Source organism: Falco biarmicus, chromosome 4 (assembly GCF_023638135.1).
Source record: "Falco biarmicus isolate bFalBia1 chromosome 4, bFalBia1.pri, whole genome shotgun sequence".
Lineage (NCBI taxonomy): Eukaryota > Metazoa > Chordata > Aves > Falconiformes > Falconidae > Falco > Falco biarmicus.
Window position 1 is genome coordinate 46,333,875 of NC_079291.1, and position 14,577 is coordinate 46,348,451.

General features: G+C 36.9%; 1 protein-coding gene across 12 annotated transcripts in view; it reads right to left on the reverse strand.

Moving 5' to 3' along the window:
* The window catches only part of ARHGAP12 (Rho GTPase activating protein 12), a 78,156-nt gene that overhangs the window by 22,249 nt on the left and 41,330 nt on the right, over positions 1–14,577 (reverse strand). For 6 of the 12 annotated variants that reach the window (XM_056334799.1, XM_056334800.1, XM_056334794.1 and 3 more), the window contains 4 exons: positions 14,423–14,563; positions 12,752–12,832; positions 4,296–4,421; positions 626–700 (listed from right to left, as the gene is read on the reverse strand). In XM_056334799.1, coding sequence (XP_056190774.1) covers positions 626–700; positions 4,296–4,421; positions 12,752–12,832; positions 14,423–14,563 — 423 coding nt within the window. The remainder of the gene's footprint in view (positions 1–625; positions 701–4,295; positions 4,422–12,751; positions 12,833–14,422; positions 14,564–14,577) is intronic. The other 6 variants (XM_056334801.1, XM_056334797.1, XM_056334796.1 and 3 more) reach the window with 3 other exon arrangements.

Below are 14,577 nucleotides of genomic sequence, written 5' to 3' on the forward strand. Positions count from 1 at the left end.
AAAATAAAATAAAAAGATTAAAACTTCGTTTGTTAAAAATTTTCCCCACAGTTTAAAAAGCAATGATCAAATTTAAAATATAAAACTGAAGTAAAAAATGTTAAACATTCACAAAGAAGTTAATTTTTCTTCTCAGTAGTTATTCTACTAAATCAAAAAAGACATAGTGCATTTATGCCTGCTCCTCTATGCCTTTTCAGAGAAACTGAAACACAAGTAAAAAATTGGAGATATCAAATATACGAACTATTACTGACTACTGACAGCAAGACGTTCTGTGGAGAGGGGGAGTTTGTTTCTGCTTTTACATTCCAAGTTGCTAGATGAGAAGACATGACAGTTGGAGGAAGTAAACAGAGTTCTACATAATTTGACATAATTTCATTCCACTGTGTATTTTTAACTTAATCTCCTATTGTTAAACCGTATTTAAACCAAAAGACATTTGTATTTTTTCTGAAAGCACAGTTGTATGCAATACATTCCTTTTAAAATGTAAAATCTCCGAATAGTTTTATCCCATTATTTTTCTCAATAACAAGCAGGCTTACCCTCAATTCTCTAATCATAAATAACCCAGTTTCTACAACATCTACTTATCTATTTAAACACTTTGCATACTGACTGTGGCTTGATGCTTTGGTGAAGAAGGAGAGGACTCATTTTCAGGAAAACTGGCCTTAGAAGCAGTTGATGATTCCTATAAAATTCAAATAGGCAACATGAGTTACTTTACTATCTTACTTACAAATCCTTTAATTTTTTTAACCATGAAGGTATTTTCTCTCTCTTTACATACACTCATACATTAAAAAAAAAAAAAGTACTTTTTTAAAGCATTCATGATCTTCTCAGATAGTCATAAACCTTCCTACTAAACAGTGGTCTTATAAGATTTACAGGCAACACTGAAAGTGGGTTAATTAGCACATATCCATTCAAAAAAAAGTTAATACATACTGTATCAGCTTAAAGCAAAGCATTCATCCTTATTAAGGGGCAGATTTTTTTGTATGACATTGCTATCAAATTACAAAGCCCATTTATAACACTAACTTATTACAGGGCACCATATAATAAATACCAAGATTTTAAAGAACAGATTATGTCTGTGCGGTTAGTAAATATAGGATTAGTACACTAAGTTGTTCCACATGTAGAAAAGCACACACCAATTTTTTTGAATCATGATCATTAATTTCCTTATAATCATGCACTGAAAATTTCTAGATTGAGGTTTTTTTAAACTAGACATTAACTACGAACCAAAAGAAAGTACTAAATCTCTGAAAGCTAGAAAATTGCCCATGTGGAACAAAAAAAGGCACGTGCTTTTCCTCTGAAGTAATAACTGCTTTGCACAAATATACCACCTGGAAATCTGGTAAGAGTTTCAAATAGAAGAAAAATGTCGCTTGTTCTCTGCTACTGTTAACACATTTCTCCCCCTCACTCTTTTCAATTCTCTTGAAAGCTCTCCCAAACTCACTTTGCTTTTCCAGCATTACATAACACTCTGCACACCCATACTTTAAAATTCACTTGTGAATCTACCTACAGGAGTGGCCCACTAGTTCTTTTAATAGCATAGTAACAGAGAAGAGTAGCAATCCTAAGAACAGCTTAAGTGTTCCATATTTTCAGATGTCTGGGGTGGGGGGACATGTTCAAATTGAGGAATTCAACATTGTACCTCCCAGGAAGGTATTTTTTCCTCTGCTTACCAAATATTTTAGCTAATGGCTATATACCGATATGTGCCACAGCCAACAAGCAGTTAACAAGTACATTTGATATCTTCAAATCTCATCAGCCACGGCAACTCTTACTTTCACTCTGACACATTTCAAACACTCTTTTGACTGGCCTATTTTCATAGAATTGTGTTGTTTTCCCTGGAAAAAGAAATAAGGAAAATAAAAAGAAAATAGCTTCCCTAGGAGTTATCTGAAAAGCTAACTTGGGGTTGATGTTCTATCCAGACAAATACTAGTTGGTTTAATTTTTGTTTCATTCTGAATTTGAGATAGCTTTCATAGACTGAGCAACTCTGTAACCACAAATACTGGGTTTCTTGTTCCAAACTACTCCCTTTCCACACACTAATTTAAAGGAGAACATATAACAGTGGGCCTGCCAGTGGTAATAGAGCAGGTGCACTAAATAAATTCTGTCTTTCCACAAGACTCTAGTTTATTGCTCCACTACACATTTTTAATTTTCTCAAAGCACTAACACTGTGCTTTATACAACTATGTAGTCTCCTTACCATTAAAAAAACATGCTGCCTGCATGTTTTGAAGCTGTTAAAGGAACTTTCAGCTATTGATTTAGACTTTACAAATGTTTACAGATATATATACAGTTTCCTTTGGTTAATTCACTAAGCATTTTTACACTTTCATGTTTGCTTCACTAGGTTTAAACATCTTGGTATTTGAAGATTGGGTCTTAAAGGAAAGTAAACAGCTCCACTTACTCTGTGTTTTACAAGAGCTTCTTCATTCAATGCAGCACTAACATAAGGTCACTCCAAAACAGAAGTAAATCTTATGCCAAACAATAATAGGCAAGTCTTCCTTTAAAAGCGAGGCCAAAACTTTTACGCTATTTCAAATGTAATTGTTCATACCTGTGAAGCGTAAACTGCACATGAGGCTAGAAGCATCCACTCAGCTTTTATTTATCAGGACTCCATCTAGGCTGTCTCTCACGCAGTGCCACAACACACTCAGTACAGAAGGATGAGAATGGAGGGGAAAGGAGCAGTAGAGGGACCTCAGAATCGTTCAAGCTAAACTGATGTGTACAGGTGCAAAGTCTTCAGCCAAGCATGGTCCGCTGCCTCCTCAGCACCACATATGATATATTCTAAACTGACAGCTCAAAAGCTTAAGATCAAATCCAATAAATGCTATCCTGAGGAACTAAGTCAACTCATGACAAGCCACTCTCCTACACTCCATTTCAACAAGGAAAGCCATTAAAATATACCAGAAACAACAGGTCAAGCAAGTAACATTCTGGGCAGCAGATCCACTTTCATTCTAACTACTATGTTTTGCCCACTGAAGTTTGTCTTCGACATCTGCGATTACACAGGCCCACTTACAGGCTTTTCTCCATACTCCTAAATCTACATTCATTTCATTTTCCCCCTGTATCTTTAGAAAAAGAGAGCTTACAATGCCATTTCCTGACACCTCATTCTGAGTAGCCTGTGCTAAGATTTCAGCATTATGAAGTATTTCAGTTCCCGTGAATCTTGGTATATAGACAGACTGCCACGACGTTACAGAAACCAGCAAGTCACCACCCTGCAATGCCCATTTCCCATTTCAGTTCCTCCCTGCCCAGCTCACATCAACCCTCCTCACCCACAGGCAGAACGTCCCAGCACAAGCAGACAAAAATCAGACCGGAGAGACAGGCAGAGAGAGAGCAAGAGAGGCTCTTTCTCCTTGATGGCCTAAATAGCATCTGCTACTGTACAGCCCAAAACAGACTGTCACAAACATGTCCTAAGAATGGGCAGAAAACAGCTTTTGTTGTTAGTGACCCGCAGCTCTCTTCTGACTAAACACCCAGCTCAGCACTGGACACAATGAAAGCCAAGTGTTTTGGTACTTCCAGTGCCATCCTCTGCCCTTCAGTAACAATATTACAAGCCTGCTGTAACTACATGCAGCTTTTCCTCTTTCCTTAAGATGTTAGTGGAGATCAATGTAACAGTCATTAAAGTGATAAATAAATCCACTACATAATACAAATACTTACATCTTTAAAGGCATAATTTTTACTTTAGCGAATGTGACTTATTCCAATTTTATGAATATTCCTGTTACTCGTCTGCAATTTTTCTAGTGTACTTCTACTTGGTTTTTCCAACAATTAAAACATTCAGGTGTGAAATATCACTATACCTTACATTAGAACCTCACCTACATCCACAGTTCTTGAATTCAAACCCTAACTACACTCCACAGCCTAAACTGAATTGGAAGATACCCAGTTATAAGTAAAATGGCTGTACATGCCAAACCCTGAAGCAACACTAGTTAAAACATTTCAATGATAACAAGGAAAAAAGCTACTACTCACAAAGTAACAGCAGCAAAGTTACCAAACAGCCCTTGTTATCACTGGGTGTTATACGTAATGACAACAGAATGTAAGAAAAATGAAATTTCAGAAATTCATGCATACTCCTTTCTGTTAGATTATATTAGATTAAACACTTCAGAAACACATCAGAAACAGTTGGTACTCCAGCATGCTGTTTAACTTGCTCCTACCTTATCGTTGGTGTCCAACACAATTGTGCTGTGTCTCCATTTTGTTAAAACTATTGGTTCTTGTAGCCTCCTGTCCAGACTCCTACTCTTTATTATATCTCTCTGCTGCTGTGGTGAAGCATTATACTAAAGAAGAGAAAAATTGTAAGTAGAATCTAATTCATGGAAACAACACCTGAACATACCATTCGTACAGCTTAACATTGCAAACTTTCAGATTCCTGATATCACCCAAGGAATATGTGAAAATAGCCTTGGTTTTATTCTGCATTTGGTCCTCAGAACTGTCCTTTCTGCTGTAGTTCTCTCTGAGGCAGTAATTAAGACTGGCCTGTTGGGATAATACTCTCCCTTGGTAAGATGTTTGCTTTCTTGTGCAACAGCCTGCTGTTGGTTTTGCAACCAACCAGCATACTGAGAACTACGAAGCAGTTAGAATAAACACAAGATTTAAACACTCGCTCTTCATATTGTGCCAACAGTACCATATCACCTGTCCAGCTCTTGTGTAAAAAAGAAAAAAAGAAAAAAGGGAAAACCCTACCATCCTGCAGTAAGGTATTTAGATTAAGAGTTATGATTGCCTGGATATGATTCTCTTTGACCCAAAGGTTTGGGATGCCTAGGAGAGAGAGACATGAGGACAACAACTTGCTTTTTCAGAACAATGACATCAAATTATTTATAAAAGGATTTGCTGGTGTGGAGTGTACATAAGCACAGAAAATAAACATTTAGCAGAAAATAGTTTTAGGACTCAGCAGAGCTGTAACAGCCAAGGAGAGAACGGATCTATCATAACATAGTTTTTTTAGTAACTCAAAGAGGATCCCAAAGATGTACAGGCTGAGAAAATGTGATTGTCATGAGGACCCAGCATTTAATTAGATCTCAGAATGGCAGCATACTTATCATTAGCAGCACTGCCATTTTAAATCATCACCACCAACACTGAGGTAGCATTATGAAGAATTACAAAAATATTTTGAAGTTTAATACTGAAAATACAAACAAGAAAAAAACAACATCAACGTATGGTTTAAGTCTTTTAAAATCTCAATTCTTTCTGTTCAGCATTAGAAGACTAAAATCTACACATAGAAAGAAACATAAGGCAGCATTTGTAGAGTCATGTAAAGGACTAGAATCCACTGGGTAAGAAGTAAACCAGGAAAGACAAATGCCCCTTTTATTTAAAAGGGCTGAAGCAGTAATCTTTGCAAGCACACTGCATTCTACAGTTTTGCTACTGGTTCCTACTGTAAGCTTGGAGTCTCAGGTGTTCAAAGACAGAATAACCTATACCTACCTACACACACCAGAAAAGTATGGCAAGGTTTAACCTAAATAACATCAATGCTAAATTTAAGCTGAATTGCATTACACAGTTACATTTATTGCCCAAATAAAGAACAAGCATTAATACTGCCATGGCAGACATTATGCTTGTGTTACCTTTGTATGTTGCTATGAATGGAGTTAATACTCCAGTAAGTCAATAGATGCTTAAAAGGTAAATAACTTTGGCGTTTCATTGAATTATTTGAATATGCACAATAGTAGTAACATATTCCCAGGTGAATGGATCTTGCAGTACTGAGAATAAAATTTGGTAGTTCATGTACAGACAGAAACGTATTGGTTGCCACTGCAGAAATTTAATTCTGAGATTGCACTGACTTTGTATTGAGTTCAGCACAGTTACGCTCAAACGACAACTGCTTCCTTGCAATGGTGAGGGTCTAAGCAATTCTTCAGTCTGTCCCCCTGTTAAATCAAAAGCTGAACCATCATTCATGCTGCAAGGAATCTACTAGCTTACTTTTTTGATACGGAAATATCCACTCTGCAGATGCTCCTACAACTCAAACTGTGCCAGCAAGCTAAGCAATATGCAGCAGAATTGCCTGCCCATATTACAAGTAAAAACCTAAACAATTTTCAGTGATACTATGTCTAAGTCACAGAAAGTCACCACAAACAGCATTCCTTGCAGCAGTTCTAACATTTAAGTGGGCAATTCAAATATATTCTTGCTATGAAACAGAACCATTTATTTAAGAAATGGATTTACACTTCAGTGACACGGATGAATGTTATTTATGGAAATCCTCCATGCACCTTCCATTTGAGTAACTTGGGGAATTTAAGTTCAAACAGTCAAAGACTTAAAGTAACTTATTTTGAATTTAAGTCTACATTAAGAGTTAGGATATGGGCATAAGCCTAATTACAGGTGATCTATATTCAAAATGCACCTTTGACACCATCACAAGTTAACTGATCTTAACAGACAACTCTGCCTTGAAGGAGCCAAGGCCTGTAATAATGAAGTAATATGAAGTTTTACAAAAAACATTTAACAAGAACGCAAAGCAACAGTATATGGAGCACATTAAAAAAGCATTGCTAACAATTCAGCAACACTGAGCTACAGGCATCTCAGCAGCTTAAATAATTTGCATTGGTGATACAGTGTTGGTAAACTGACTCTTTAAAGGGAACATTTGACATTTTTGCCCCATTTTCTTACAATAGAGGTGTCAAGTAAACATTGCTCCTTCAGGTGTTTGGGGTGGGTTTTTTGTTTTACTGGGTTTTTTATTACAAATAGCAGAACACACTACTAAGGGAGAAAGAAAAAGTTTATGTATTTCTGGGCTCAAGACAAGCCTCCACTTTTAAAACAAATTGATTGATCTGTGATATCCAAAGACAGTCACGGTGAGAGACAGACACGGTTTCAGACTGCATTATCCAACTGTACTAGCCATCCTCTAGACCAGCCAGAGTCCCCTGGCTACAGAGAAGTAGCCAGAGCTACTAGCCTAGCCAGGTCAGATGCCACCACCCCTGCTACTCTTTGGGCTGCCCTCACCCAACCTTCTTCAAAAAACCTTGCAGAACAGTTTCAGGTCAGATTCACTTATTGACACTCTATAGGACTCCTACCTGTGGAGCTGTTGGCTCTCACATAGGCATTTACAATGATACTTCCCACTGTTTATGACCAACAATAAGCAACTAGGTTGGGCTCTCCTTCTCTCATGCAAAATCTTTTACCTAACTCTAAGCAGCCTTTCAATGCCTAAACCGCGGTGTAATCTTGAAGACAGAGATTAGGCAAGGGCCACACATTGCAATAAAACTGGTCCATTCCAGGCTGCACATTGCCTGGTAGGATGATCTCTGCTACACCACGTGCCTGAACAGCAGTACCCCAGGGTGCGATGTTATTTTCTTAATTCTAAAGCTTTTGACAATGCAGCACACAACTCCAAGTATACACACTGCTGCTCCTAGAAAATACTTACAAACTCAGACTTGTCCCATTACATTAACCCCTCAAGCACATCACCTCAGTTTGTTCCCCATTTCATTGGGACCATCTCCTATCAGGAGGGGAGGACATGAGCAAGCTGCTCATACTCTGACTGCACTCACCAAGTAACGCAGACTTACTATAACAGCGCTTGGCATAAGGTAAGGATACCAATAGTGTAAATTTAGGTCACAAGGTCATTTTCATTGCTGAATTTGTTCAGTGCTTTCACCAGCTACTTAAAAGGTTTCTTTGCCTCTGTATAAAATTTTCTGATCCTCTCAACTGGCTGAGTGATTTGTATTTAATTTTAACCTGATAAATGGTATGGCTCAAGGTTCTGTCCTACCCTAATTGTGACTGAAATAAATATAACACCTCCAAGTTATTTGTAGCAGTTGTCCCCATTCTTGTGGGGATGACACAGGTATGTCAGCTTTAAGAAACAGAAACAAAGGTTCTTCTTGGTTAGCATTAACAACATCCTCTGCCAGATGAAATGAACTGCATGGGAAAGAGTGGGAAGCAAAAGGCAGTGAAAAGTAGTAAAGAACAGACATTAATCATCCTACTCTACCCTCTTGTAATCAGATCAAAACAGAGCATTTAAAAATATTCTGACATCCTAGTACCATTTAGCAGCTTACTACTCTACCATGTTACTTGCAGTTGTCCCAATAGACTATCTGAAATTGAAGATTTTTTTAAAAGAAATTTTTACTGTTGTCTCAGAACAAAACCACTCTTTAGTGCTACTGCTGTCGTTGGCTTTAAATAAACTTTTTTGGTGCTGTGATAGTCATATCACCTATGTTACAGCTTTTGCTTTACTCATCAACTAAATCAGTAACACATTTTTCTTAGGCCTACATACATAAAAAAAGAATAATTGTTGTCTTTAAGGATTTCATTCCTTCTTCCTCTAGGGAATGAAGATTCCTCATTCCCTGCCATAAGACATCTGGATGGCAGCAGTTGGAGGCAGCAGCCACAGTAAAGGAACAGAACCTACACAAAACAGGAGACCACCAGGCCAAGCAGCTCTATGAATTGCAGAAGTGACTGAAAGACACCTCTGGATAGCCCGCTTTGCTGCGTTGGACATGCACTGCTTCACCTTCCACCCCTATGACTGCTGAACTTTGAAGAAGAGCTCCAAGCCAGCACCGATTACCACAGGTCCTGCTGCTTGCCCAAGCAAAAACTGGGGGCACTTTCTCCCCTCATCTTATTTGGGAGCAGGGGAGGGGGGTGGGAACCACCAAACACCAGGACAAATGAGGAAGACCAGACCAGGCCTCTTGAGTACAAATATACACATTAAAGAGACAGAAGAACAAAATCTGCCTGCCTTGTCATACTTATCTCAGGTTTGTCATATCACTTGCGCTTTTGTCCTTAAAATCCATCTGGATCCTCACATCAGCTGAGACTCTCAACTTCTGCCAAGCAATCCCAAGTTTTATGACAAGACTGTGGTGATGATCCACTACTGCTAATGATACTGTTTAGTATATTGACTTACAGTAGATATGAATGCCAACACACACAGTATGTTACCTCAAGCCAAGTAGCACAACTCAGAACAAGACAAATTTACCATAGGACAAACCAGGCCCTATTTGCGTGTCCTCATCTTTATTTTCTTCCATCATCTGACTGCATGGTATCTTCCTGATAGTAGCTGCATCACATTTTAGTTTTTCAGATCGCATGCTCTGACAGCATTCTGGTGTCCAGCAAGATAAATCATTCACCTGAGTATCAGAAATGAGGCCCCTGAGCTCATACTTGTCATCGGCAGTGCACGGAGTGAGTTAACAGGCTGCTGGTCTATCAACACTGCCAAAATTGAAGCTCCTCTACCTAGTGCTTTCTTCTGTGGATACAGCGAGGGGACCTAATGATGCAGGAACTTCTGATCAGAAAAACTGTAATGACAGTATCACAGTCTAAATATTTACACCAAAACTATTACTTCACCCCAGAGGCTTATAGTACATGCATTTTCTTTCAAAGTCTACTCTTGGATCAGAGAGCTTCGTCAGCAGATGGCCGAGCATCACACTGTTATGCCAGACACCAGGCTAGGAACACATTTTGAAAATGTGTTTGAGACCACTCTATGATTTTTATTAGGTTGTCCTCTCTACCTCCCCTTTGAGCTATTTATTCAATGTTTATTACATAGTTTTCCTCACTTTTGTCATTTTGATAATTACCTTTTTTAAACTTCAGAAGTTAGAGCATTCTTGTTCCTGAAATCGATTTAATACTTTCCCCACCTTAATGCAGATTTCTCATTTGCTTGCTTTAATTATAAAACTCGTATTAGAAAACTAGTTTTCTGGAATAGAGTTGTAGGCTTTCATTCACTACACAGGAAATAAACATTTTATCATAGTAATCTACACAGGAATGAACTTCTATTTGTAGGTGTATTTATTTTTTTTTAATTGGCAAGAGCCAACAACTGAATGCAGCAGCATGCATATGCATAGGAGGAAACTCAAAGTCTTTTGCAAGATGTAGTACAACCTATAGTTAAAGATTATTATCCGTTTTAAAGAATAATTCAGCATCTTCTTCCCTTCCACTGCAAAAAGCTAGGTCACACTCATCGTCAGCCTCAATGGACTTTTCAGCAGTTGTCAAAGCTACTCCATCTGAGACACCAGCCAGAGGCATTCAGCTATTCCTAGATGTTATTTAAATATACAGGACTGGAGGGCTTTCTATGAGACTGCCTGAATTAATTTGTTTGGTAATGCCCCTCTTCCCCAACATATACCCTCAAAATTTTTAAACACATGTACAAGAATACTGTAAATGTGAACATGCTCAGGAATAACACTTCCAGTTAATGCTGTAATAGTGAAGATTTTTAATATTATAGTATTAGCTCAGTTGATACTCTATTTCCAAAAACCTCCGGATTATTTTTAGTTCTAATGAAGTCCAGACTATTAAGAACCATTTAACAAAAGGATTCTCTTCTTTTTCTGGTTTAACAGCACTACATGACCATGCTATCCATCACTCCATTTCACAACAGATTTTGGAAGGCAGTATTTGAACTAAATACACTGGGGAAAACTGACCAAGAGTGGAGTTTCCTTTTCCTAGCAATGTAATTTAACTTCATTTAAGCAAGAGCTACAATGTTGAAGTCTTTCTGTTGTTTTCTCCCACCACTCACAAAAGTTTTCAACATAGGTTATTTTTCTTCAAAGCAGTTCTGTGGTCTACATTGCCTTTCCAATTCATTTGTTCCTCAGCAGTTCTGGAACCAGCTTCAATAAGATTTGAGAGAATAAACTTCAATCACACTTAATTACAAGTGTAACATCTCTGCTGTATGTTCTTCAGATAGTTACATAAATTAGATAAATCTTTTCCTAAAATATTTAATCTGTTCCTCAGCACTTAAAGTTAAAAGCGAAGGGTTTCTGGAAACAGAGACTCTTGGATTGTGAATCCAAGAGTCAATTGATCATTTACTTCTGTTAACCTTGTATTTGCTGCCACTCAAGATTTACTAGTTTCAAGGAGGAATTAAATAAAGAGTACATTCTGTCCAAATGGCTCATTAGAATATTTCTAAAGGAAAATTTGTAACGGCAATTGTGATGATTTTCATATAAACAAGAACAAAAGCATATTAGATCACAAACTCTGAAACAGGCTATGTTTTATTCTGTAGGTGGCTATTAATATAACAGAGCTCAGATGTCTGTTTAGAACCACTAGAATATCGTGCACTAATATACAAATACTAAACCCTAACCCTTTATGCTAATATGCCTCACCCAACAATTCTGGATTATCTCTGTGACTTACTGTAGTTGGATTAAAGCCAACTTAATTTGCTGTTTAGTTCAAATCCAAACCCAAACCTAATCTATTTTTGTAGAAAGCAGTTTCTTCACTTTCAAAGTTTTCTGCATTGCAGAGGTCAGAGTGAAATACCCAAGACATTATTCCCCAAAACTAACTTCAATTATAGATACTGAGCTAACAACTGCTTCTGGTAAAACCTGGTCTAGCAGATTTTCAGACTTCTAATTAATCTAATTACTAATTAATAGCTAATTAGATTTTTAAACAAATAGTTACAGATTGTAACATACATAAACCTAACAATACAAAGTAAGTTATCTAACACATCAGACCAACATAGGAGAATTCACAAAGGTAACTCTACAGTGACTCAGATACAAACTATTTTACTGACATAACAAAACAGTCCAGTATAAAGCTTCATTCATAAATTTCAATGTAAACATTTTCTCATAAATATTATGAAAGCACTATCTATTAGGGTTGCTCCTTTCTAAGTGGAAGTAACTTAGGATACTGATTTTTCGACTGATGAAACAATAATTGAGAAACATGCTCTTTCATATATTTATGCATACAATTCTGCGTGGATTTTTTTTTTTTTATGGTCACCTCACTATGTAGGATTGAATAAACATCCTAATAGCAGGAAAGATGTATACGACTACATCACTATGACAAACGTCCTGCAGTTTTTCAAAGTGAAAATGAGGATTAAGATAGTATTAGGTACATCCTCAGACTATCAACTGTCCCTAGCTCATCACTTTCCTAGAAATTCCTATTTTCATTACAAAATTAATAAATACCAGAACACACTTCTGGTGAAACTGTGTCATCCTCAAAGGTATCACAAAACTCTGCTGAAACTTTTGTTTATATATATACACACACACGTGTCTGTATAAGCATGTTGGAGGGTACTAAAATTTGACTAAAATTTCTCAGAAACATTTTGCAGTTAAAAAAAAATAATGCTTTTTTCCTATAGAGGTTTTCCTCATCACAGCAAAATCAGAGATACTGTTCTGCAGCCTTGCATGTAAAGCTCAGTTCAGCAAAGGTAAAGATCATCTTTGACATCTGAATAGTCACATACATCCATTTCTCATGACCTTGAGTACTTTTTTTTTTTTTTCCTCTTCACAATCAGAAATTCCACAAAAATGCAAGAAAAAGTGCAATATGTAAGTCCTCTTGCTGTGAGTAAGTCCCATTAAATGCCTCACAGACCATTTATTGAGGAGGAGGAGAAAGCCCCAAGTTGTCAAAATTTCTTTTTCAAGTAACTCACCTTAGGTAACTCCCATTCTGATCGAGAACCATCAGCACTGTAGTAGTATGGTCTACCTTGTTCATCTGCATGTTTTATCCACTGTAGAAAGAAAAGTGATGATAGGAAATGTAATCAGAGTGACAGCTGTAACATAGTAAATCTCTGATACTTGGGATTTAAAGTTAATTTTTAATAAAGTGCCATCCACTTCAGCAGTGAGTAGTGCACAAGCTCCATTAACCAACCAAGGTTAGTTAGCGACGAGAACACCACAGAACAACGTTCCTGAATTGGGTGCACTAGTATTTTTTCCTTCTGTAACTCCTCGAAAATAGTCCTGCAGTACCACACAAGAGATTGTGATAAACAGGTATTTTTGAAGATGGCACATCTCACTCTCACCAACACTATGGTGTCAGTTTAAGGAGGCAAAATCTTTGCATCAGATCTGCATAAGGATTTTATACACAGAATTACAAGAAGTTCAATCAGTAACTGCTGACAATTTAAGAGATAATTGAACTTGTTGAACAACCCCACTTTTAACATCAACAGGAACATGAAATGCAGTTCATAAAATAAATCATTAATAAAGATAATATAATTTCTGTAACCTCTATAAGCAACTTTCACAATCGAAGAGGTAAAGTTATGACAACTCTGACTAGTTATGCAGAAAGGAAAGAACTGTAATGAGCAAAAGTCTACGAGAAGATCACACAAAAAAATGCACAGAAACACTCACAGCAAGGCTCTTTGGTCAAGCAGGTTTCACAAGATTGCCTTCCAATAAACTGTTCGTGATAGAAAACAGTGTTTCCTATCAATCCCAGTGCAATTTAAAAAAAGTTTGCATATTTGCCAAAACATAGGTATGTGCTCTACAGATGTTTAGCAGAAATAGGTTAAGCATGATAAAATTCCAAGACTGGCATAAAACTCAACTATTTAAAAATTTCTTTCAAAAAAATACTTGCATACATCGAAGAGGTGGTGCTATAATATGACAAAAACCCTACTTTTTCAATTAATACTTTTTGAAGTAAAAAAATCCAAAATGCAGCTTTAGTGAACAATCATAAAAATCGACTGCTTTAAAATATAAACATTGTCATTTATCCTACATTGGAGAATTTTTTATAACATGCCCAGAATCACAGTCATCAGTCGTAATTAGATAATCAGAATAGAACATAAATCTGCTGATACAGCTGTAGTTTAAGAAGTTTGTCTACATCTGAAAGCAGTACTGTAAATCCCTAGTGAAGGAAAGAATGAAACCAGTAAAGCCGCATTATTTTCAGTTCAAAACCATCCTAACTGGAAGGCCTATGTAGGCAAGAACAGCTCTTGAGATATAGTAAGAAAACCAGTATATTGGTACAAAGTTCATTCCTGAAGTCTAACCAAGAGGATGGGGGAGAGCAGGAATTAAAAAAACATTATACACTATATGTTTATTTTATATAATCTGATACACAACTGGAAATAAGAAAACTTTTTCTAAATAGTAAAGAACACACATAAAAAAAGAATTCAGTTCACTTGCTGAAGTTTCATGCATATTTAAAAAACCAAAAGGAGATACTGCTGAGGTATGCGTTTCACTTTTAGAAATGAAATCTACATTTCTGACAGTGAATTAGTGAAAAAGATTCAGAACATGTGATGAGAAGAAGGAAAAAGTACCTTTTCATTAGTATAGTCATTGGTATATAAGGTTTGACCATGTTCATCCAACTCTTCTGACCAACCCTTTGGAGGAGAACCATACTGACTATCTGACTGGCTGTAACAAGAACTGTGGTCGTTTTCTTCTGACGAAAGATGCTACAAGTAGTCAG